At 41.0% G+C, this 27,289-nt stretch overlaps 1 protein-coding gene across 1 annotated transcript in view; it reads right to left on the bottom strand.

Moving 5' to 3' along the window:
• Nucleotides 1-27,289, bottom strand: part of pomgnt1 (protein O-linked mannose N-acetylglucosaminyltransferase 1 (beta 1,2-)) — an 81,858-nt gene that overhangs the window by 30,633 nt on the left and 23,936 nt on the right. Inside the window, exons 6-14 of the mRNA XM_063064384.1 lie at nucleotides 15,718-15,835; nucleotides 15,316-15,414; nucleotides 14,698-14,825; nucleotides 10,061-10,131; nucleotides 9,270-9,345; nucleotides 8,672-8,755; nucleotides 8,304-8,345; nucleotides 4,541-4,599; nucleotides 4,178-4,250 (exon numbers count right to left, since the gene is read on the bottom strand). Coding sequence (XP_062920454.1) covers nucleotides 4,178-4,250; nucleotides 4,541-4,599; nucleotides 8,304-8,345; nucleotides 8,672-8,755; nucleotides 9,270-9,345; nucleotides 10,061-10,131; nucleotides 14,698-14,825; nucleotides 15,316-15,414; nucleotides 15,718-15,835 — 750 coding nt within the window. The remainder of the gene's footprint in view (nucleotides 1-4,177; nucleotides 4,251-4,540; nucleotides 4,600-8,303; nucleotides 8,346-8,671; nucleotides 8,756-9,269; nucleotides 9,346-10,060; nucleotides 10,132-14,697; nucleotides 14,826-15,315; nucleotides 15,415-15,717; nucleotides 15,836-27,289) is intronic.

Here is a 27,289-nt window from a genome sequence, read left to right as displayed (position 1 = left end):
ATCCACTCTATCTAAGCCATTCAATATTTGATGGCAAGTACAAGCCCAGAGCCATCAAACACCCCTCATACATTAACTCTTTCATTCCCAGAATCATTCTCATGAATTTCCTCTGTACTCCCTTCAATGCCACCACACTTCTTCTTAGAAAAGGGGCTGAAAACTGCTCACAATGCCTTATAAAGCCTCAACATTACATCCTTGCTTTTATATTCTAATCCCATCAATATAAATGCTAATATTGCATTTGCTTTTCTTCCACCAACTCTACCTGTAGTGTTAACCATTAGGGAATCCTGCTTGAAGACTTCTAAATCCCTTTGTACAACGGTTTCTTTTTAATTTTCTCCCTGATTTGAAAATAGGCTGCACCTTTATTTCTTCTATGACCATAAACTTCCCTACACTATATTCCATCTGCCACATCTTTGAAGAAGTCCTTCTTCAGACTTCTTGCTTCCTCAACACTACATGCCACTCCACCCATCTTCATATCATCTGCAAACCTGGCTCCTTAGCCACCAATTCAGTCTTCCAATTCAATAACATAACGCCCCACTAATTTTTGCCATATTATATGGTCTCTCTCTTGATTTAATGCTGTGTTTTACTTCCCTTGTCAGCCGTGATAGCCTCATCTCCCCTTTAGAACAGGGGTTCCCAATCTGGGGTCCATAGACCCCTCTGTTAATGACACAGACACGCACACCCAGACAGACAGACAGACACACACACACACACACACACACTCTTGCAGGTGCAGTCATTAATGACATTGGAGGTCTCCATCATCTTGCAAGAGAAGCATTCCACTCTCCTGCCTGACACCCCCACTGCTCTAACTGTGCAATAAAGAAAGAAAGAAAAAATAAATGAAAAAGATCTACCTATGGCCTCCACCTCTCCTCACCAAAGCCTCTATGAGCCAAAGCCTGAACTCCCCACTCTTAACACTGGCACACTCACACAATGACCACTCCACTTAAAACTAACTTCTTTTTATTGGCCCTTGTCAAATACCCAATTTGCACAATCCAACATCTCCCGGGGAACTGATACACAGAATGTTACCCAGTCTAGCAGTCCTAGTCCTGATGCTCTTGAACTTCCCTTCTGACAGTAGTGAGTTAAAGAGATTTTGGGATGAGTGGGATCCTCAATATTCAACTGCAGAATATATTTCAGAGCATTCAAACATAATGTGCTACAAACATCGGTCTTCTGTTGTTTCCTCCATTACAAGTTTAGAAATTGAACTTTACATACAGCCCCTCAGAAAAATGAAGCAATCCCTGGTTGCATGCAGCTATATCTGGTCATATTCATGTCCCAGCTGATAGGTAACCAGGTGAACCCCAGGAGTGCCAGGTAAGAGAGATACCATCTCCCCTTGCATTTGACATCATTACCATCACCAAATCTCCCCGAGGAGCCAGAGACTAGCTGAACAAGCCACCAATACTGCAATTAGAAGACCAGTAGTTAGTTAACCTTCTGGCCTGCATAGCCTTCCAAGCATCTTCAAGACACACATGTGGCAAAATACTCTCCTCCTGCCTGATGAGTGCAATGCCAATAACAATCCAGATGCTCAGCAATCTAAGACAAAGCAGCTTGGTTGATGTCAACTGAACCACTGCCTATTCATTTATTCCCCAATGCAGCAACATAATCTGACTCTTCGTATGCACCGTTCTATTCAATGCGCTCTATCAACTCAAATTTCTATGAAAGCTTCCACCATTTAAAAAAAAATCACTATCAACAAGGACAAACATAGCTGATGCACATGAATGGTAACATCTGCAATTCCATCCAAGTCACAGGCCATCACGGCATTTAAATGCAGCTTTGTCCTTTCATTCCCACATGTGAATGCTGAAACTCAAACCAAAAGAAAGGAGACAGAAAACATGACTCCCTCCTTACAGGAGGCATGGTACAGTGTTACAGGTGTGGAAAGGGAAGTCATTAGGAGAGACGCTGCTTACAAATCAGGACGGAATTGAGCAAGAGCAGTCTAGAGATTTGAACAATTGGAATGAATAGAGAAGAACGCACCCACTGTCACACACAAAGGCTATAGGAGGGTAAAAGAAGAATTAGTTATGGCAAAGCAGAAATGAGGGAAATATGTCTGTCTGAAATCAAACGGGGAAATCGTGGAAAAATCTGGCATAGCAAATATGCAAAGGACGCAGGAAAAATGCACCTGTAATGAGAAAGGGGAACTTTTATCAAAGTCACGTTGAACATTTTGGGTTGTGGAAGGATGGAAAATGGGAGAAACTGTTGCAAATAGTTTTCACTTAGATAATGTCAGCTAGCAAACTGAAGCTCAAAACCAAATTCAGAATCAGAATCGGGTTTATTATCACCGGCATGTGACGTGAAATTTGTTAACAGCAGCAGCAGTTCAATGCAGAATGTACAGCAAATTAAGTGGAGCTGCAAGTGTTGCAGATGAAGAGGTGATAGATAAATTCGGCAACACACATCAAAGTTGCTGGTGAAGGCAGCAGGCCAGGCAGCATCTATAGGAAGAGGTACAGTCGACGTTTCGGGCCGAGACCTTTGGTCAGGACTAACTGAAGGAAGAGCTAGTAAGAGATTTGAAAGTGGGAGGGGGAGGGGGAGATCCGAAATGATAGGAGAAGCCAGGAGGGGGAGGGATGGAGCCAAGAGCTGGACAGTTGATTGGCAATAGGGATATGAGAGGATCATGGGACAGGAGGCCTAGGGAGAAGGAAAAGGGGGAGGGGGGGAAAACCCAGAGGATGGGCAAGGGGTATAGTGAGAAGGACAGAGAGAAAAAGAATGTGTGTATATAAATAAATAAATAATGGATGGAGTACGAGGGGGAGGTGGGGCATTAGCGGAAGTTAGAGAAGTCAATGTTCATGTCATCAGGTTGGAGGCTACCCAGATGGAATATACGGTGTTGTTCCTCCAGCCCGAGTGTGGCTTCGTCTTTACAGTAGAGGAGGCCATGGATAGACATATCAGAATGGGAATGGGATGTGGAATTAAAATGTGTGGCCACTGGGAAATTAGGTAGTGTTTCAAAGCTACAAATACAGCAGAAGCAGCATTGGGAGATCAAACGGGAATTGTACTGTACAGTGAAATGATCATTTTTACTTTCATGTTCTTCACTGAGAAGGAAGGTAGTGAGATCAAACAATGGAATTATAAAGGACATACAACAGAAAATTCATCTTTTATTTATATATGTTTTTCTGTAGTTTGATCAAAAGTTCAAAGTAAACTTATTATCAAAGTATGTTAACATATGCTATTTTGAGATTATTTTCTTGCAGGAAATTACAGGGAAAGTAAATAAATACCATAGAATTTATGGAAACACTGTGGGACCCAAGGCTTCTGTAACTCCTGCCCAATGGTAGTAGCAAGACAGCATGGCCTGGATGGTTGGGGTCTTTGATGATGGGTTCTTTCTTTTTCTGTAGCAGTACTCCATGTGGGAAGGCCTGTGATGGACTGGGCTGTATCCACTACTTTCTGTCGTCTTCTTCATTCCCGGGCATTGATAATTCCATACTAGGAGATGTAGCCATTTTGGATACTCTCCACTGTACATCGATAAAAGTCTATCAAAGTTTTTGGTGACATGCTGAACCTATGCAAATTCTTAATAAAGTAGAGGAGTTGAAATGCCAACTCCTTGCCCAAACACCCATTCTTTTAATTTCTGAACCACCATTTTGATGGGGAATTATTCCAGATACAGGAGCAACACTTTAGTCTTTTACATGGGATTTGGAAGAATGCTTAGGCTAATCATCTGGGTGACCACAAAATCTGAGGTTACCCTTCTCTTGCTTCATATTTACAATGTTCCAGATTTTTGTGGATACAAAAAAGTGACAGAAAATAAATGGTTTCTCCCTTTTAGAATGGAGCAAGAACATACGGAACTTGCTTGGTTTACATGGCCTTATACTGAATTTGAAGGAAGGACATTTATCCAGCACCTCCATGAACATTTAGAATTTAGACTTCCAATTAAAATGAAGAATTTCTCCAGAGATAGATTAAACTTGGCATTCACCTGGCAGTGTCAGGAGTTTTCACACCCTTCAGATGCAAAACAAATCTTTCAAATCAAATGTGCACACAATCTAGATAAACTAGAACTCAACCAGATGCAGTTTACCTGATCATTCCAAGCAGATATGCAATACAAACTTTCATCTTCTTCAAGTAAATGGATTGTTTGGCTGAGAAAACTAGAAGAAAACAGATTCCAGAGTACTTGCCAATTATGAATAACAAGGACTTGACCCAATCTCGCACCAAATTTATAAACGACAATTATAACTAGCAAGAAATTTTCCACAGAATAATCATTGGCTAGAATACATTCTTTAATCAATTGGGTGTTATGCACAAAGATTTTGAAACTTTTTTTATATGAATTTAAAAACACATCAGGAAATGTTTCTTAAAGTAAATCAATACCTTACAAAACTAACTTACATTGTTTCCCATTTGAAACAGGAAAAATTTTTGTACTCACCTGAAAAAATCCACTGAGACATCCAAGTCGTCCTCAAGTACCACAGTAAACTTTGCATCCTAGGATACCATACAAAAAATAAACAGGAGAATATTATGCAATGGCAAATTAATTTAAAAATATTAAAAGGTAGTGTTTTAACCACTACCAAAGAACAGAAACGTCAAATACCAATCATCCAGGACTGATAAGATCCTTGATGTAACAAAGCTCCCTCATCATTTTAAATCTTTCCCCTCTCATCCTAAATCTTTGCACCAGATTTTGCACTCCTTGGGGGATAAAAAATTATTACCATCCACCTTACCCATGCCTCTCAATATTTATACCCTTTTATAAGATAATCCTTCATTCTCCAATGTTCCAAGGAATAAAGATCTAACCTGGCCAACTCTCCCTATAACTCAGACCCTCTAATCCTAGAAATATTTCTGTAAATCCTTTTTGCACCCCTTCCAGTTTAACCAGATCTTTCCTATAACAGAACTGTACATGGTATCCAAATGCAGCCTTACCAACAGTTTATACAACTGCAACATAATGTCCTGGCTGATAAAGCCAGCATGCCAATGCCTTTTTCACTACCCTATTCACCTCTGATGCAGCTTTCAATAAACTGCGTACTTGTACTCCTAAGTCCCTCTATTTCAGTACCTAGTGCCCTAGCAATCATACTGCAAGTCCTATGAGGACTTGACTTTACAATGCATTTTGGAAATCTATACTGAAAACCATTTACCACTTCACAGCCCATTTCCCCATCAAAAGTTACAGGGAAAAGGCAGGAGAATGGGGTTGGGAGGGATAAGTCAGCCATGATGAAATGGCAGAGCAGACTCAATGGGCTAAATGGCCTAAATCTGCTCTTGTGTCTTATGGTCTTAGCAACACTTCCTAACTTTATGTCACCCACAAACTTACTGATCAAACCTTGTGCATTCAGAAACAAGACATTTATCTAAGAAATGAATAGCAAAGTTCCCAATACTGACCCCCTACAGCACACAACCAGTTACTGCCTCCATTCAGAGAAACAATCTTCAATCACTACCCTCTGCCTCCTACCTTCAATCTATCTAACTAGTAGTGCCTGGACTTAACCTTCCAGAACGGCCTACCACTGAGGACCTTGTCAAAGATTTTGCTGAAGTCCAAACAGATAACATCCACTGCCCTACTCTGAACCTTCTTCAGCTACCTCTTCAAAAAAAAACTCAAATCCGTCAAGCACAACTTTCGACGCACAAAGTCATGCTGACTCCTTCTAGTCAGACCCTGCTGGTGGATCCTGCCCCCTCAGAATTCCCTCCAGTAACTTCCCACCAATGATGTCAGCCTGACTGGCCTGTAGTCCCCTGGTTTCCCTTGCTACCCTTTTTAAATAATGAAACAACACAAGCCACTTTCAAGCCTACAGGAACTTCACCAGTGGCTAATGATAAAGCAAACTTCACCACAAGGGCCTCCTCTACTACTTCTCTAGCCTCCCACAAAATTTGAAGATGCACTTGATCACACACATATATACATATGCACATACAAACACATATAGTATATATACATATAAACTAAATAACTACCGCAAAAAAATAAAGAAATTGTGAGGTAGTATACATGGATTCATTGTCCATTCAGAAATCTGATCACAGAGAAAAAGAAGCTGTTTCTAAAATATTGAGTCTGTCTGCAGGCTCCTGTACTTCTCCGTAATGGTAGCAATGAGAAGAGGGCTGATGTGAGTTCTTAATGATAGATGTTGCTTTTTGAGGCTTCGTCTTTTGAAGATCTCAACAGTAGGGAGGCGAGTGCCTATGATGGACTTGGCTGAGTTTGCAACTTTCTGCAGCTTTTTCCGATCCTGCGCAGTGGCCCCTCCATACCAGAAAGGTGTTGCAACCAGTTAGAATGCACTTCGCAGAACATTTGCAGAAATTTTTTGAGAGTCTTTCATGATATACCAAGTTTCCTCAGACTTCGCATTTTCTTGTACTGGCACATATTGTGATACATTTCAATAATTATACTAACTTTATCTCCACAAATTCCTAATGAAATATATACACCGTTGTGCCTTCTTTGTAATTGCATGAATAGGTTGGGCCCAGGATAGATCTTCAGAGAAGTTGACACCCAGGAACTTGAAATTGCTCACCCTTTCTACTGCTGATCCCTCGATGAGGACTGGTGTGTTTGCTCAACTTACCCTTCCCAAAGTCCACAATCAATCCCTTGGTCTTACTCACTTTGAGTGCTAGTTTGTTGTTGCAATATCACTCAACCAGTTGATCCACCTTCACTCCTGTACACCTTCTCATCATCTTCTGAAGTTCTGCCAACAATTGCTGTGTCATCAGTAAATTTATAGATGGCATTTGAGCTGCGCCTGGCCACACAATCATGGGCATAGACAGAATAGCACAGAGGGCTAAGCACATATCCTTGAGGTCTGCAGGTGATGACAGTCAGCAAAGAGAAGATGTTATTTCCAATCCGCACTGACTGTGGTCTCCCAATTGTTGTTATGTGGCAGCAGCGGGAAACACAAGAGACCGGTGTGTGCGTATGTGTGCAAACGTATACATTCATTCTGGCTGAAGGAATTGGTGACATTTCGAGTCAGTACTCTGCACTCTATTCGCTCCTCTTCCCCACTACCACTCCCACCCCCCCCCCAAACTAGATGCTGGCTCAACCCACTAAGTTCTTCCAACAGTTGTTTTTTTTGGCATCTCATTCCCCGAAAAGAGCAGCACAGGTAGACAAAGTAGTGAAGGAGTAAGGAATGCTTGTCACCTTCATCTGCTGAGACACTGAGTATGGGAGTTGGAATGTCTTGGTAGAAATGTACAAATTATTTGTTAGACTCTACTGGGAGTACTCTGTGCAGTTTTGGTTGCTACGCCAGAGAAAGGATATGATCAAGCTCCTGAGAACACAAATAGGATTCACAGGACTGTTGCCTAGACTGGAGTGTTTGAGTTATAAGGAGCGATGGGATAGGATTTGACCATTTCCCCTGGAATGAATCATGTTCAGGGATAACCATGGAGGCTTATAAAATTATGAGAATGTATTTCCCAGCATAAGGAATTAAAGTGTGTAGATTAAAGGTGAGTGGGGAAAGATTTAAATAGAATCTGAGCAGCAAGATTCTCTCCAAAACACAGTGCATATTGGCTTTGGTAGAGGCAAGTACAAGTACAATTACAATTTTTAAAAGACATATGCAGAGGTACATGGATAGGAAAGGTTTAGAATATTGGCCAAATGCAAGCAAATGGTACTGTAAACTAGCAACTTAGTCAATTTGGAAAAAATGAATATTAAGTGCAACTTTTGGAAAACTACTAAAGATGAAACTACAAACATTTAAAAATACTTTTAAAAACATTTGCTGCAAACACTTAAAACAAACAAAATCAAATAATAAATAAAAAAAGATTTTGCCCTCTCTTTCACATTATTATTAACATGCCCACATTGATTTCAGTGAGAGGGGGGTCTAATCTAGCACAGGATCTGAGACACCTCGGAATGTGAACAAGATAACTGAGTCCAGTGATGGAGAAAACTGCATTACAAATCGATCAGTAACTTCAGGACTTTACACACACGAAGCCCCCCAACTTGATTCCATTTAAACAGATTAATGCTGGAAATTCCATTTGGAATCATCAATACTTACCTGTAGGATTGAGTCCTAAGTGGGCCATAGTAGTTTACACTTTAAAAGAATCTTGTACAGAATGGTTTCACTACTTACCGGATGTAAATTGAAAGTGGCTGTCAAACTGGCTTTGTAATGCTGTGAAGAGAAAAAGAAGTTACAAAGAAATACAAGTGCTGATCAGGGTTAATAGACAAAACCCATCCTCTTTATATACAGTAAGTTAACAACACTAACAAGTACAGTTACAGTGGTCCTTCTTTTTGTAAATGAAGTTGTCTTTGAAGACAAATGAAGTTGTCTTCATTCAGCAGCACAAGCAGTTCAGATTTTAATTCATCATTGTTTGTGTCCTTTGAACTATTAAAATCAGGAAACACTGATGGAAAAGGATCCTACTTGAACTGCTAGTAGACAAAGAAAATAGAGAAGGCAAGCAGATTACTAAAACTTTAAACTGTTACCTGTGACACTCGAGCATTTTTAATACTAATGGGAGTATGCTGAACACCTTTCAAGCCAAAGAGTTCTACCACATCCATTGGCTCCTAAAAGAGGGAAGAGAAACATCGAACATTAAAGCACAGATTTACTTGAAATTATATAATTTTCATTTTATTTTTAAACCTGAAGAAAATACCATGTCTAGCATATTATAATTTATTTTATTAAATATCAATCGGAATAATATCAAACCAAAACAAAGAACATATTTGAACACTGCAGTTTGGATATGAAACCTGGGGTCTGGCTTTGGAAGAGATATTGTAACCAAAGGTGAGAGAGTAGAAACATGTATAAATAAAGCAGTTTGGTTACTCACACCTCTTTAGGATGAGCACAATAGAATTCTTATTATCTCTCTAATAATAATCAGATTTTCTCTGCACTTACAAAAACATTAATATTCTAAATATCTCCATAAAGAATCAAAAGTGAATCAGAATACAGTTAAGTTTATCTGTGCTATAGAGAAAAAGGAAAAATAGTTCATTTGGATATTACATTTTCAGAGGGTTTGATTTATGTACACCTATTCTTTTGAATAAAGTAAATTCTCACCTCATAGTAGCCATCAATGAAAACAATGATTTTCTCTGGATTCACACCCTGTGCAGATAGTAATGAACGCAACATCCTGCAAAAAAGCAAAGCTACATTCAAAATTGCGGTTTATTTTATCATCTCTCCTAATCAGATACATTTGGATATATTAAAATCTTGGGGACTTAAAACAAATCAAAAATTTAAAAAAATTCAGGATTTTATTTTAGACCAACTAGAATTGGACCTGGTTTGCAGAGAAGGCAGTCCAAAAATCAGCCACTGTTATGTGTGTGCCCATAGACCAGAATCTTTTTCAACTTCCAATGCCACAAGATTTTCTCCATTGCCCCAATTCTCATGGCAAAACATTCCAAGCTGCAAAAAAGTTATGCATAAAGCCTTTCCAGAGACATTTTAAAAACAATGACACCTCCCATCAGTGACTCCCAAGTATAGATATTCTCCCAACATCTTATTAAATCTTCATGAATATAATCTCTGAGAGTCTCTATTTCGTACTCTCTAATTCATATATAGCCTGACTATTCAGTCAAATGTCCTTTAACAGGAAGAATTAGAAATCTCCAGACCTGTTGTTAGCTAGATAGCCATAGATCAGGATGATACACAACTACCTGTACATGAGACAGGAACCATAGAATTCTGAAATATATTCTTAATATAGCAAAACAATGAAATAAGGATATGTTGAAATACTCATGTTAACATTAACAAACAAATTAAATACATGTATTTTCAATTCAATTATCATCTGCATGAACCACATTAACAATAAGTAATCTCACCTGTAAAGGTAGTTAGGCCTGTTCCCTGCTATTACTGCTACTGGGATATCATACACTTTATTATCTTTTAGCTGTTAAAATAAACATAATATTCTGTGTTATCCTGGTGACGACTACACAAAAATATCAGAATTTATATGTGTGATATTTGTTCTGTAATAAAACTGAAATTGCGATCAAGGTACAAATCAATACATCTCTCAACAAAACAGCATTCATTGTTTTATTTTTAAATCCTTTTTGGCATCCTTCAAACAATCTCTGCAGTGGACCAGCTGCTTGAAACATCTCAAATGTTAATCTGACCCAACCAGAAGAATCATTCAACTATGCCATCAAAATAACTTCTAACAAAAGTTTCAGTCTTCAGACCAACCATTTGGCCTCCAGTTTGCATGGACAAAGAGCATTGTGACCAACAATGCCAATGCAGCAACACATAAAAGGTCTTTAGCACAGTTTACAATATGCCATCCAAATATTTTATAATAGAATTATTTTAAAACAAGTGCCAATTAAGAATACCAGCAATGAAATTATCATTTGTAGCAACAGAGCTCCGCAGTTTTTAACAAACATGAGAAAATATACAGATCTCGATTTTTAAACCTAGATTTTTCCATTTTATCAGAGGAATGTAGAAAAGTTCTTCAGCCCAACTTGTCCATGCTCACCAAGATGCCCATGGAAGGTAGTCCTATTTGTTTTGCAAAGCTATGATAAAACACTATTGTAATTTCAAATAATGGGAGTAGGATGCAGGAATTTGTTTCATGGTTCACAAACTCTATGATATGTTGTTCAGCTTGTGAGACATTGTTCCAAAATCTACAAGAGGTAGAAAAAGTGTAGGAAGATAAAGGAAAAGATGCATCGAAGTTACAAGTTGTTCTAAATCATGCTCATGATTCACCAAACACACATAAAATGAGCAGCATATTCCTCCGCTATTCCCAAATGAGCTTCTTTTTAGGAGATTGAAATGGTAAAAAAAATTTCAGTCAAATAATCAGTCGACACACATTAACAGGGAACATTCTCGAGCACTGAATTGGATCAATGGCTTAAATGACCACACACACTCAGCCAATCAAATATTAAGATAGATGTTTTAGAAGATTTAAAAATCAGTCAAAAGTGTAATCAAATCAATTTAGAACACCTCAGCAGAACTTATCTTATCAAGTCTAAGATGAGCCAAGATGGCGCCAGTGTACACCGGACTCTCTGCGGGCCGCTGGAAATTTTCCTCTTAAAATATACTGCTTTTGATCTACTTTCACTGCAATCTAACATGTAAATTTCCTCTTAGCAACAGACTACGAAACTCCATCAATGATCTTCAGCCCTCACATTCAAGAGTTAAATGCCAAGCAGTTAAGCACGGCACCTTTAAGGGTCAATGCTATGGCCATGGCCAAGAATGCAGGACAGGCAGGATTCAAACCTGGCTGAAGCATGGGGAAGGAGGCCTCCCCGTCTGAGCATCTTGTTGGTGAATGTACAGTCACTTGAAAATAAGGCTGGTGGCACAATGACATCAGCGCCTGACCCGGGAGCGGAAGTTCCCGGGTTCAAAGCCGGTCGGGTCCGCTCCCGAGTACGCTTTCCATCCGTGCCGGGTTGAATGTCAAGATCACAACTCAAGCTCGTAAAATAAAAAGGGAAAATACTGCGAAAATGTCTGTGTGAGGAGTGGGGCGCTCTCTCTCATTCTGCGCCTTGTAAAAGCCATGAAAAAAGACATCATCACGGACGCACACACACACGCAGATGCAGACTCGCACGCACGCAGGCATATGCCAAAAAAAAAGTAAGACTGACGATCTCAGGGAAAGGCTGCTGTATCAAAGACAGATCTCAAATGTTTATTGCTTTACTCGGCTAACAGTGAACACACCGGATGCAGCTATCTGACCAGAAGGTTTTACAATTTTCAGAATGAATCAAACCTCAAACTCTGGCAAGGAAAGAGGTGGTGGCATGCGCTTTTGAGTCAATTCTCGTTGGAGCATGGATGTCGGGGTTATGTCACTTCTTGTCGCCCTGACTTAGAACAACTAATGATTAAATGTAAGCTATGCTACTTGCCTCAGGAGTTCGCATCCATGATCCTGACCACAGTTTATATACCACCAGCAGCCGACTATAAGCAAGCACTCGCAAAACTGCACGGTGCTGTCTGCAAACCAGAAATGCCCATCCGACACATTTCGAATTATAGTCAGCGACTTCAACCAGCCCTGTTTGAAGAAAATCCTGCCCAATTATCAACAGCAGGTGCCCTGTTGCACCAGAGGTCCTAACATACTAAGCCACTGTTCCACTACAATAAGGAATGCTTCAACGCTCCTTCCCACGACTGCATTTTGGTAAGAGGGATCATTTGGCTGTACTCCTACTACCTGCATATAGACAGAGCTTAAACAGCAAGGCTCCAGACATCAAGACAACTAACAGCTGGTCACAGGAGACAGGGGAACAGTTATAAGACTGACTTGAGCCAGTGGACTGGGCCGTGTTCAAGAACACCTCTGAAGGCCTGAATGACGACACCAGGGTTGTTAAAGACTTTATTAAAACAGCTGTGTATGAGATTGTCCCCACAAAATCATTCAGAGTTTTCCCCAATCAGAAGCCCTGGATGAACAATGAAATCTGGATTTTGCTGAGAGCCAGGTCAGAGGCATTCAAGTATGGAGATCAAGAATGCTACAAGAGGTGCAGGTATGATCTCCGGAAAGCCATCTCTCGGGCAAAGTGGAAATTCTGGACTAGCCTGGAATCAGCAAGGGATGCTCGACAGCTGTGGCAGGGTTTAAATGCCATAACCTCCTACAAAGTTAAATCTTGTGACATAGGGAACAGCAGAGCTTCGCTTCCAGATGAGCTCAATGCCTTCTATGCTTGATTTGATCACCAGAACAGGGAGGAACCATCACACACCCCAATGGTCACCAATGGTCATTTGGTCTCAATATCTGAAGATGACGTGTGGGTTGCCTTTAAGAGTAAATCCAAAGCAAAGCATCCAGTCCAGACAGAGTACCTGGCTGAGAACTGAAGACCTGTGCCAACCAATCGACTGGTGTATTCACAGATATCTTCACCTCTTGCTTCAGCAGTGTGGTACCAACCTGCTTCAAGCAGGCTTCAATTGTAACAGTGCCTAATAAGAGGATGGTAGCCTGCCTAAATGACTATCGCCCAGTGACATTTATATCCACAGTGATTAAGAGTTTTGAGAGGCTTGTATTGAAGCATATCAGCTTCTGTCTGGGTGGCAACTTGGATCTGCTCCAGTTGGCCCTTCAAGGCAACAGGTCTACAGCAGATGCTATCTCGTTGGCTCTTCACACAACTCTGGAACATCTGAACAGCAAAGATGAATACATCAGAATGCTCCTTATCGATTACAGCTCAGCATTTAACACCATCATCCCCTCAAAAGTAATCAGTAAACTCATGACCTGGACCTCAATACCCCCCTGTGCAATTGGATTCTAGATCTCCTCACTTGCAGACTCCAGTCAGTTCAGACAGGCAAACACATCTCCTCCACAATCTCTAGCAGCACAGGAGCACTGTAAGAATGTGTATTTAGTCCCCTGCTCTACTCACTTTACACCTATGACTGTGTGGTTAAGTACAGCTCCAACACCATATACAAATTTGCTGATGACACCACTGCTGTGGGCTCTATCAAAGGGAGTGATGAATCAGCATACAGGAGGGAGACTGGAAACTTGTCTGAGTGGTGTAATAACAACAACCTCTCACTAAATGTCAATAAGACCAAGGAACTGATTGTAGATTTCAGGAGAGGGAAGATCTATGAGACAGTAATCATTGGAAGACAGAGGTGGAGAGGATCAGTAACATTAAATTCCTAGGTGTTGCTATCTCAGAGGACCTGTCCTCACCTATTACATAAATAATATTGCCAAGAAAGCACAACGGCGCCTCTACTTCGTCAGGGATCTGTGGAGGTTTGGCATGTCATCAAAAACCTTGGCAAACTTCTATAGATGTGCTGTGGATAGTCTGCTGACTGGCTGCATTACGGCCTGGTATGGGAACACCAATGGCTTTAAAAGGAAAATCCTACAAAAGGTAGTGGATTCAGCTCAGTACATCGTGGGTAAACCCCTCCCAACCATTGAGCACATCTACATGAAACGTTGCTGTAGAAAAGCAGCATCCATCATCAAAGATCCTCACCACCCAGGCCATGCTCTTTTCTCACTGCTGCCAACAAGTGGAAGGTACAAATGTCTCAGGAATCCCACCACCAGGTTGAAGAACAGTTACTACCCCTCAATCATCAGACTCTGGAGCAAAAGGTGATAACCACACTCATTTAAGGACTCTGTTATATTGCTATTCCATGCTCATTACTTACTGCTACTTATTTATATCTGTATTTGCATAGTTTGTTTTCAGTTAACAGTTCTTACTGTTTACGGTTTATAGTTACTGCTCTATAGATTTGTTAAGTATGCCCACAGAAAAAGCTCAGGATTGTATATGGTGACATGCATGTACTCTAATAATACATTTTACTTTGAACTTTGGTCTATTATAATATAGCAGCTACTTGAAAACAATTGATAAAAGGGGGATAAAAAAAAACTTACAGGCTCAGGATTAAATTCAATAGGTGCTGGGTCCTTACAGCTGCAGATGCTCCCATATCCTTCCACTTTGCTGCAGAAAGTCTTCCTCCTGCGATTGGCATCCGTGTCTGCCCAATGGCACTCAGCATCTTCAGAAGGAATGCAAACCTTTAGCAGACACTTGACTTTTGTGACTTGTCACACCAAAGGAATTGGTTTGGAATATTTGTCATTTATTTCCATCAAAATCTACTAATTACAGCTTCAAATGTTCTGTTCCATTCACATACTTCAAACTAACTACAGGTAATTTCGTAGAGATACAGCTGTAGAATACAAATTGCAAGTGAAGGATCTTCAGGCAGGTATTCTCTGCTGGGAACAGGGCGGTAAGGCAAGATTGAGCTCGTTGTAGCTTAAACATTGACTACGATGGCACGTGACTGATCAGTTTGCTTCTCAATTTTTTTAATTTTTCAAAAAAAATTAAAGGCATCCATGCAGCTTCACCAGTTACTTAAAATTGCATAAAGCATGGTGCTTAATGAGAGAGTAAAGGCTGAATACTGCTCATAATGTACTGCAATGCTCAGAATAAACTGACCCACATCTTAAAAAGGACAAATGTTAAATATTCACCTTCAGTCGAAGTTAACTGAACTTCGGTCTTCAATAAAACAGGATCACCCCAAGTGGCCAATGCAGGAGATTTTGAATGTTTTTCACCATATACCTGACCTGAAAGTAGAATTGAACATTGTGAGTTTCCAAATAAATCAGTTTGACATCCACCTATTTGGCACGTATTAACTGCAAGAACATGCAAATCCCCACATCCCTCTAACTAATAAGCCATTGAAGACGACGGGATTCAAAGTGGAAATCTTTTGCAATGCTGAGTGCAGGGCAGTGGTATAACAAATTCTTACTACCTCAACAAAAAATTGTTCACTTCTCCACGTTATTACTTTTGGTATGTTTCATTTTTCAGGTAAAATAATGAAAGCACTGTATGAACATGTAAATATGCATAAACTTTACCTCCTTTCTTTACAACGAAAGTCCACATGTCACGCCAACTGAGTGAGGAGGCAATTTGACTGCCTAGGCCTTTCAGCAGGTTTCTGGCTGCGTCTTTCAGGTGGAAGGATCCTTCATCCTAAGTAGCAAGAAAAAAGAAAATAATAGCCAATTTCCCCCCAGTGTAGTATGTTTAAAGAAAGGAAAAACCAAAATACTTATTAACATCATTTTATATTGCTGTAATCGCATTGACTCATCCCGATAGAAATTTATGGCAAAAAAAAAATCACAAAAAACACAGGAGATTTCAACAGGTCTTTCAGCAACTGTGGAAAGAAAGTCAGAGTTAATATATTTTAGGTCAACAATCCTTTATAAGGACAGTGAAGAGATTCAAATTCTCTAGTTCTGCCCATCCAAAGTGATCCAGTTTATTGCAATTAACCTCAGCATGAGGAATACTGACATTTCACTGTTTTCTATAGTAACATGTGTGTATATTTGAGGAAGTCTCACTTAATAACCTACCTTAAAAAAAATATTGGGAAATAAGTGACTGTAAACGTAACAAAATATTTAAAAGGTAGCAAAACTTAAAATGTTACACTTAGTACAAACTTCTAAGGGAAGAAGGAGAAAATGCAAGTCTGCCCCATTGACAGATTATTGTGACTTTCGTTGCTTAAACTTTAATTAAAACAAGATCAATCTGCAAAAGAGCTCAAAAAAGCTAGACGTTACATCAAACAACACCAAGTATCTCGGATGGAGAAGATTTTCTACTGCTTTTCTAATCCATCATGAACCTCATTTTGCAGGAAAATAGCCAAATAGGACTTTAAACAATATCTACTGAAATATCAGTTTCTCCTTCCCCACTTCTACCTTATAAAAGTTTCCCTTTCCTGTGACAAAGGTAAAAAGTAATCCCAACATTGGATGAGTATTTTGTTTTGAATTTGGGAATGCAGAAAAAGATTTTTTAAATGACATGGTTCATACTGTGCACTATTCATATCTTTCCATCCCTGGCACGACAAGACAATAGGAAATCAAGTCAGTAAACGGAATACATTTAGAAAATCTGAAACTAGACGTATTTTGCACATTTCAAACCCATTATCGAATCTAGGCCAAGTAATCCTCTTACAAACCAGATTTGATGTATCACCCTTCAAGCAAACTTGGGCATGTCTGAACAAGGAAAGTTTCTCTTCCACTCTCTCCTCCAATAAATTTTACTTTGATTTAAACATTACTGTTTACGCAATAACTTTCTAAAATTGCATTATTATATTGGAATTTGTTTACCGAGTTTGTCTTGTATACTGCTCATACAGATCAATCCATTACATAGACCATTGAAGCAGTACAAGGTAAACAGGAACAGAATGCAGAATAAAGCGTAACACTTACAGAGAATGTGGAAGTAAACAATAAGATGCAAAATCATAACAAGGTATGATTTTGAGGTATGAGGTCAAAAGTCTATTTTATCATACTTAGTCCATGAGCCAGTAGGGTTGGTTGGTACTACTTGAGGGGAATAATGCTCATAGTGATTTTTGGCAAGGTATGCATCTCTAGAGTTAGAAAATATGTGATAGCATTGCACCAGTGGTAGCTTTATGTATGCTATCATGCATTTTATAACACTATCCTAAAATGAGCATTTCTGAAAAGTGGCCAATATAAAGTACAACATATATATTCAACCTCGTGGTATTTTGTCATCAGTGATCCCTCAACACTGAAATTTGTCACAATGATAGCTGAGTTCAAGCACTTTTCATCAAATGTTGTTATAAAATTCTACATTGAAAACTGTGTCATTGGTGGCACTCACAGTACAGTGCCCAATTTCAGTAGAGTGAATCATTTCATTTTTAGAAAAATATTTGTCTGTTTATTTTGGAAAAGTCAATAAAAAACCCTACACACATATAATCACATGGATTTGTGGAGAATTTATTCTGGAAGTCAAGTAATCACTTTTTGTATATATTCCATATTAACATCAGTACAGCAGAAAATGTTACCCCACCCCACAAAAGGTAAAAAACCTCATTTGGAGAGATTTCTAGAGTTTTACCAATGTCATGATATCTTCCATATTGTTGTATCAAATCAAAACAATCTTAAGCTTTTGTCACAGCATACAGAATTACAGTACAATAATTCAAATGTGGGGTTCCACACGGCCATAACCTAGGCCCCATTTGGTTGTAAAATGAATATACTTAATCAAAGACTGCTTTCCATACTTTGTTTTCCATACTTTTATAACCTATTAATAATCATAATAATTTTCCAAGTCTTCCACATCTTCATCTGAACTTTCCACACTCTCTGAGGTGGATGCCTGGTTCTCACAGTCTGCCAGTCTACACATGTCAGTACACCTGAGGCTATCTGCAACACACATACATCTTGGGAGTGAATATTTTTCTGGACAGTTACAGACTAGTAGATCCAGGACGGGATCAGGCACTTGTGGGTCCTTCTCCAAACATTTTCTCCATATACCAGCCTGGTAGTTGGTTCGCTGTCCCCCTCATGAGAGGCGCGCAGAAGTTCAAGTACTACGTTCTCTACCATGCCAATGTATGATATCCAGAATGCGGATAGCTCTCCATTGTTGTGACCGAGGTGTTCCAGAAAGTCTCTCCACAGGGTTATCAGCTCAGCTAAGAGTGGACTTTGCAGCAGATTGTTCAAGTTCTGTTGGTTCAAGTCACTGGCCATGTCATTCACATGGTCTAAGAATGATTTGATCATCCCACTCCTCTCTGGAATGTTGTCCTCAACCCCGGTGTGAACTCTGCCTATGCAAGTCTCATCAGTGCTTCATAGATGTACTTGTGGACCCTGACAGCACGAATGTAGTGTTTACCATCAAGAACTCCATTGATGGACCCCTCTGCGACAATTCCAGCCTCTATGCATACGTCCTTTAGACCAGCATCCCAAAATCACTTTCCTAGGATGGCTAAGGCATTACATATGGCATAGAGTTTCCCCATCCTGAGAAGAATGTTGGAGCTTCTGCAGCTTCTTTTGGTCTTGGACAGGACAACTTCCATACCAGGTTGTGATGCACCCTAGAAGAATGCTTTCTAGGGTGCATCTATAAAAATTAGTGAGGGTTTTAGGGGACAGGCCAAATTTCTTTAGTTTTCTCAGGAAGTAAAGGCACTGGTGGGCCTTCTTGGCATTGAACTCTGCTTGGTTGGACCAAGTCAGGTCATTTGTGATATTGACCCAGAGGAACTTAAAGCTTTTGACCTGTTCCACTTGCGTACCACCGATGTAAATTGGGTCGTGTGGTCCGCTACTCCTTCTGAAGTCAACAACTGATTCCTTCGTCCTGCTGATGTTAAGGGATAGGTTATTGTCTTCGCACCATGCCACCTGGTTCTTAATTTCCTCTCTGTACTCAAACTCATCATTACCCGAGATACAGCCTACAATTGTTGTGTCATCAGCTAACTTATATATTGAGTTTGATGGAAACTTGGGTACACAATCATGGGTGTACAGTGAGTACAGCAGGGGGCTGAGTACACAGCCTTGTGGGGCACCGGTGCTCAGAGTGATTGTAGAGGAGAGCTTGTCCCCTATTTTTACAGCCTGGGTCCTGTCTGTGAGGAAATTGAAAATCCAGCTGCTGATCTCAGTGTTACAGCCTAGGTTCCAGAGCTTAGGAATCAGTTTATTTGGAATGACGGTATTAAAGGCAAAGCTGTAGTCAATGAAAAGGAGCCTTACGTATGCGTCTTTATTCTCCAGGTGTTCTAAGGAGGAATGTAGGGCCAGAGAGATGGCATCTGCCATTGACATGTTACTCCGGTAGGAGAATTGCAAAGCATCGAGGTTGACTGGTAGGCTGTGGTTGATGTGTGCCATAACCAATCTCTCGAAGCACTTCATAGCAATTGATGTCGGAGCCACAGGTCAATAGTCATTCAGGCATGCCACCTTGCTCTTCTTCAGCACCGGGATTATTGTTGCCTTCTTAAAACACGAGGGGATCTTAAACCGAAGCAAGGAGCAGTTGAAGATGTCAGCAAACACTCCAGCTAGCTCGCTTGCACAGGCCCGGAGAACCCGTCCTGGGACGTCATCTGGGCCCATCGCCTTCCTTGGATTTATCTTCAGGAAGGCCCTTCTAACGTCCTCCTCGGTGACGATGAATCTCAATGCCACCGGGTCCGGTTCATCCGGAGGGAGCGGGAAGCTCCTCTTCTGTTCAAATCTTGCGTAGAATACGTTAAGTTTGTCAGGAAGAGAAGCGCCACAGTTATTGATGTTCCCAGCCTTTTCTTTACGCCCAGTGATCTCACTTAGACCCTGCCATAGTCTACTGGCATCCCTTTGGTTAGCTTGGGCTTCCAACTTGGCTTGATATTGCCTCTTGGCACCCTTAATGGCTTTCCGGAGTTCACGCCTGGATTCCGTGTAGCGACTGGTATTCCCAGACCTAAAAGCCACAGCTCTAGCCTTTAAAAGGGACTTGACCTCATAATTCATCCAAGGTTTCCAGTTAGGGAATACCCGGATCGTCTTGCGAGACACACAGTATGAAGAGCAGCTTCCTTGGTTTCCTGGACACAGTGTTCCCTGGTTGGGAGAGGCTGTGAGCCCACACGTGCACCTGCTACATATACTTCCAGTTCCTGGTCCTCAATGGTGACCAATCTCTGCTTCAGTTTCTCAATGTGTGGAACCTCAGCTCTTGGCAGATGTGGTCCACAGACATTGGCCTGTACCACTATGCCATTGACTCTATGTGATGTACCCTTTCCAGTGAGAGTTTCCTCAAGTCTATCGATATTGTCCCATGCAAGATTGGTGAAGACATGAGGCTTGATGGAGGCTGGAAGTACAACTCTCTGGTTGGAGGCTGTTGCTAGCTTTTGGAGACACAGAGCAGTGTCATTCTTTTCAAGTCGGGAGTAAGACACCCCATGTCCAAGCCTGTTCAGTGTTTGGATGAGCTCAGTGTTACCTGTCAAGTGTTTTTACTGCATAAGGAAGTAGAAGGTGCTTTGGAGGTTTATGTTGACCACATGTCACAGCTACCACCACTGCAATGCTATCACATATCTTCTAGCACTAGGGGTGTATACCTTGCCAAAATTCACCAAGAATTATTCCCCCCAGATAGTACTGGTGGCCCAAGTTTGGGGTCCTGGCTCACGGACAAACTAGGGAACCATACAATAGTCATACATCAGCAGGATGCAGTTATTTCCCAGATTTTTTCCACTGCTCAAGAAGGAATTTCTAGGAATCATAATAAAAGTGGGCAAGTTTAAAATGAATTGCCTTGTGTAGAGCAAATACATTAAACATTAAGCTGGGAAATAAAGGAAATCTGTGAGAATATGTAAATGAAATGAAAAAACAAGCCTAAATACAACCATCAGTGACAATGATACTAAAAGTTTCAAGTTTACTTTTTATGATGTTCACATTACCTAGTTCAAACTAAGAAAACAAGTTTAATCTTTCCTGCACAGACCATGTTAAATTAGTGTGTAGTACCCTCTGCTGGATAACTTCAGTTACTTAACATAGGCCCAGATAGCGCAGATTCCTGCCGGGAGTTCAACATAGCTGCTCAATGCAACACAGTGCTCAGACAATAGATCATCAGTCCCCCCTCCTTTGCTATCAAATCAAGAAGCAAAACACAGTTGTGCTGAGATAACAGACTTTAAGTAATTCACATTTCTCAATGCAGCTTTACACTTGCCACGTCACTGGAATCGGGTCATTTGCCGATGCAGTCACAGCTGACCTGCAGGGGAATTGGAGCTGGTCAGAAAGATCATGTCATTGTGGTCCATGTGAGTACCAATGACACAGGCAGAACAAGCAGAGGATTTGCTGAGGAAATTTGCGCAATTAGGGACTAAATTTAAAAGCACAACCAAAAAGGTAATAATCTCTACACTGCTACCTGAGCTACATGCAAATTGGCACAGGATCAATAAGATTAGTGTTAAATGTGTGCTCAAAGACTGCTGTAGGAGAAGTGGGTGTATGACATTGGCACCAGTAGTGGGGAAGGAGGGTGCTCTTCCAACGGGGTGGGCTGCACCTGAAACCAGGAAACTGGTAAATCACATAACTAGGGCCATGGACAGAGCTTTAAACTAAATAATAAAGGGATGGATTCAATAGATTAGAAAAATATGGATAAAGCAAAAAGGGAAGAAGTTACTGAAGACTCCAAAGTTAAAAAAAGACTAAGTTTATCAAGGGATAAGAATTTAACTTCAGGCAACATGGAGACAAATTTGAGAAGGGTGGCAAATACAGGACTTAAGTTGTTATATTTGAATGCACAATATATGAAACAAGGTGAATGAGATTATACTGCAGTTAGAAATTGTCAGGTATGACATTAAGGGCATCACAGAGCTGTGGCTGAAAGAAGATCACAGCTAGAGGCTAAATATCCAAGGGCACACATCCTATCAAAATAAGAGGGGCAGATATAGGGGAATTCAATAGTTTGAGAGGGAGAAACTAAAATTAGATGTGTTAGTATTACAGTTAAGTAAAGTTCACGGCAGAGGCACGAGAGGAGATAGCCAAAATTGATTGAAGGAGATGCCAGCAAGAATGATTATAATGTAGTAATAGCAGGAGTTTCTGGTAGCAATTTGGAAGCCGCAGGAATAGTTCACCACAAAGAAGCAGCAGCATTCCAGAGGATGGGGCAACCATGGCTGACAAGGAAAGTCAAAGACAGCATAAATCCAAAAAGAGAGGGCATATATTGCAAAAGATAATGGGAATCTAGAGGATTGGGAAACTCTTAAAAACCAACAGAAGGCAATGTAAGCAGCAATAAGGGATGAAAACATGAAATATAAAGGAAAGCAAATAACATAAAAGAGGATACCAAAAGATTTTTCAGATACAAGGTGTAAAAGACATGCAAGAATGGACATCCAGACCACCGGAAAATTGTATTGGAGAAGTAGTAATGGGGAAAATAAAGAAATGGTTGATAAAATGAATAGGTATTTTGCAGTCTTCACTGTGTAAGACACTAGCAACATGCCAGAAATTTTAGAGTGTTAGAGGGCAGAAGTGAGTGAGCTGCTATTACTAAACAGAAGGTGCTTGGGAAGCTGCAAGGTCTGAAGGTGAATAATCACCTAAACCAGATGGACTATACCACCAAGTTCTCAAAGAGACCACCAAAGAGATTATGGAACATTAATGATCATTCAAGAATTGCTAGTCAAGTACGATTCCAGAGGACTGGAAAATTGCAAATATCACTCCACTCTTTAAAACAAAAAGAGAGAGGTAAAGGACTTCAGTAAGATCTTAAGAGTCCAGTATTACAGATGAGATTTCACAATACTTGGAAGAACATGATAAAATAAACTGAAGTCAACATGATTTCATTAAGGGGAGATCCTCCCTGACCAATCTGTTAGAATCCTTTAAGGAAGTGACAAGCAAGATAGACAAAGGAGAGTAAGTTGATGTTGTCTGCTTGGATTTTCAGAAGGTTTACGACAAGGTGCCTCACATATGGCTGTTTAACAAGATAAGAACCCATGGTGTTACAGAAAAGATGCCAGCGTGGATAGAAGATTGGCTGACTGTCAGGTGGGAATAAAGGAGGCCTTCTCTGGTTGACAGCTAGTGACTAGTGGTGGTCCCCAAATGTCAGTGTTGGGTCCATTACTTTTCACATTATGTTAATGATTTGGATGATTGAACTGATGGCTTTTTGGCCAAGTTTGTATATGAAACAAAGATAATTGGAAGAGCATGTAATGTTGAATAAGCAGTAATTCTGCAGTAGAATTTGGATAAGTTGAGAGAATGGGCAAAAATACAGTATATGGAAATATATGGTAATACACTTTGGTAGAAGGAACAAAGATGTCAACTATTTTCTAAATGGGGAGGGAATTCAGAAATCACAGATGCAAAGGGTCTTGGGAATCCTTGCGCAGGATTCTATGAAGGTTAAGTTGCAGGTTGAGTTAGTGGTAAGGAAGGCAAATGCGATGTTAGCATTCATTTGGAGAGGACTGGAGAACAAAAGAAAGGAACCAATGCTGAGGCTTTATAAGACAGTGGTCAGACTATACTTTATACTTACACTTTATACTTTATTGTCACCAAACAATTGGTACTAGAATGTACAATCATCACAGCAATATTTGATTCTGCACTTCACACCCCCTGGGTTACAAATATTAAATATTAAAGATATTAAAAATATTTAAAATTAGAAAATATTAAAAATGTAAATTATTAATCATAAATAGAAAATAGAAAAATGGGAAGTAAGGTAGTGCAAAAAAACCGAGGGACAGGTCCAGATATTTGGAGGATACGGCCCAGATCCGGGTCAGGATCCGTTCAGCAGTCTTATCACAGTTGGAAAGAAGCTGTTCCCAAATCTGGCCGTACGAGTCTTCAAGCTGCTGAACCTTCTCCCGGAAGGAAGAGGGACGAAAGGTCTGTTGGCTGGGTGGGTCGTGTCCTTGATTATCCTGGCAGCACTGCTCCGACAGCGTGCGGTGTAAAGTGAGTCCACGGATGGAAGATTGGTTTGTGTGATGTGCTGAGCTGTGTTCACGATCTTCTGCAGCTTCTTTTGGTCTTGGACAGGACAACTTCCATACCAGATTGTGATGCACCCTAGAAGAATGCTTTCTAGGGTGCATCTATAAAGATTAGTGAGGGTTTTAGGGGACAGGCCAAATTTCTTTAGCTTTCTCAGGAAGTGAAGGCGCTGGTGGGCCTTCTTGGCATTGAACTCTGCTTGGTTGGACCAAGTCAGGTCATTTGTGATAGTGACCCTGAGGAACTTAAAGCTTTTGACCTGTTCCACTTGTGCACCACCGATGTAAATTGGGTCATGTGGTCCGCTACTCCTTCTGAAGTCAACAACTAATTCCTTCGTCCTGCTGACGTTAAGGGATAGGTTATTGTCTTTGCACCATGCCACCTGGTTCTTAATTTCCTCTCTGTACTCAAACTCATCATTACCCGAGATACGGCCTACAATTGTTGTGTCATCAGCAAACTTATATATTGAGTTTGATGGAAACTTGGGTACACAATCATGGGTGTACAGTGAGTACAGCAGGGGGCTGAGTACACAGCCTTGTGGGGCACCGGTGCTCAGAGTGATTGTAGAGGAGAGCTTGTCCCCTATTTTTACAGCCTGGGTCCTGTCTGTGAGGAAGTTGAAGATCCAGCTGCAGATCTGAGTGCTAAGGCCCAAGTTCTGGAGCTTAGGAATCAGTTTATTTGGAACAATGGTATTAAAGGCAGAGCTGTAGTCAATGAAAAGGAGCCTTACGTATGCATCTTTATTCTCCAGGTGTTCTAAGGAGGAACATAGGGCCAGAGAGATGGCATCTGCCGTTGACCTGTTGCTCCGGTAGGCGAATTGCAAAGCATCGAGGTTGACTGGTAGGCTGTTGTTGATGTGTGCCATAACCAATCTCTTGAAGCACTTCATAGCAATTGATGTCAGAGCCACAGGTCGATAGTCATTCAGGCATGCCATTTTGCTCTTCTTCGGCACTGGGATTGTCGTTGCCTTCTTAAAACACGAGGGGATCTTAGACTGAAGCAAGGAGCAGTTGAAGATGTCAGCAAACACTCCGGCTAGCTCGCTTGCACAGGCCCGGAGAACCCGTCCTGGGACGTCATCCGGGCTCGTCACCTTCCTTGGATTTATCTTCAGGAAGGCCCTTCTAACGTCCTCCTTGGTGACAATGAATCTCAACGCCACCATGTCCGGTTCATCCGGAGGGAGTGGGACGCTCCTCTTCTGTTCGAATCTTGTATAGGATACGCTAAGTTCGTCAGGAAGAGAAGCGCCACAGTTATTGATATTCCCAGCCTTTTCTTTGCGCCCAGTGATCTCATTTAGACCCTGCCATAGTCTACTGGCATCCCTTTGGTTAGCCTGGGCTTCCAACTTGGCTCGATATTGCCTCTTGGCGCCCTTAATGGCTTTCCGGAGTTCACACCTGGATTCCGTGTAGCGACTGGTATCCCTGGACCTAAAAGCCGCAGCTCTAGCCTTTAAAAGGGACTTGACCTCATAACTCATCCAAGGTTTCCAGTTAGGGAATACCCAGATCGTCTTGCAAGACACATAGTCCTCTGTGCATTTCCAAATAAAGTCCGTGACAGCTGAGGCATACTCATCGAGGTTAGCTGCCGAGTCCTTGAATACTAACCAGTCCACCGATTCAAAGCAGTCACGGAGGACCTCACCATTTCCTCCGTCCAACGCGACACTACTCTTGACACCGTGACCTCCCGCTTCAGTTCCTGTTTGTAAGCCGGAGTTTTGAAGTTTTATGCGCAACGGGCCCTGCAGCTAAGGAAGGGTGTGCTGGCAGAGGAGGCTTACAAAAATAGTCCTGAGAAGGGACTTGGATCCACTCCAATTTGCCTACCATCACAACAAGTCAACAGCAGATGCTATTTTCATTAGCTTTATACTTAATCCTGAAGCACCAGTTCGGATGCCAATATTTCCTCCACAATGTCCCTCAGAACATTTGCACCACAAGGCTGTGTGCTTAGCACCCTACTCTACTCACTTTATACTTACCACTATGAGGCTAAGCACAGCTCCAATGCCATGTTTATGCTTGCCACAGGAAGGCTGTGGGACAGGTGACAGAGGAGTGCTGGGGAGTCTTGTTAGCATGAGTGCAGACACACTCAGCCCTGAGACACCAGGCAAGGTCATTTGATTCCAAACAACTGGTTTATTGATCATTACAGAATGCCTCTGTGCTGCTTCCTGCTCCCTTTCCTCTCCTCTCCCTTCCCCTTTACCCAAACATGGTTCTCTCTCCCTGCCCCTTTCCCACTCTCAGTCTACAATAGAGACCTATATTAGAGTCTAATTTATCATCACTCACATCATGAATTTTTTTTGCAGCAGCAGTCCAGGGCAATACATAAAATTACTACAGTACTGCAGAAATGTGTCAGGTATCCCAGTTATATATATGTACCTGCAGAGTACTGTAGTGTTTTTTTCTATTTCCCCAAGTAAAACTTTGACAAACTTCTATAGATATGTGGTGGAGAGTATATTGACTGGTTATATCACAGCCTGGTGTGAAAACACCCAGTGCCCTTGAATGAAAAATCCTTTCAGAAGTAATGAGTATGGCCCAGCCCATCACAGGTAAAGTCCTCCCCACCACTGAGCTCATCAGTACAGAGTGCTGTTGCAGTAAAGCAGTATCCACCATCAAAGAACCTCACCATCCAGAGCATACCGTCTTCTTGCTGTTGCCATCAGGAAGAACGTACAGGAGCACACCACCAGGTTCAGGAACAGATATTATCTCTGAACCATCAGGCTCTTGAACCAGAGGGGTTAACTTCACTTGCCCCATCACTAAACTGTTCATACAACCTATGAACTCGCCTTCAAGGACTTTTCATTTCATATTCTCAATATTTATTGCACTTTTTTAACTTTATTTTTGCACAGTTTGTTGTCTTTTACACATTGGTTGTTATTCCAGCCTGTTGGGTATGCGCTTTCATTGATTCTATT

Source organism: Mobula hypostoma, chromosome 12 (assembly GCF_963921235.1).
Source record: "Mobula hypostoma chromosome 12, sMobHyp1.1, whole genome shotgun sequence".
Taxonomy (NCBI): Eukaryota; Metazoa; Chordata; class Chondrichthyes; order Myliobatiformes; family Myliobatidae; genus Mobula; species Mobula hypostoma.
The sequence above is the reverse complement of the archived record's forward strand: the minus strand, read 5'-3'. Positions and strand labels throughout refer to the sequence as shown.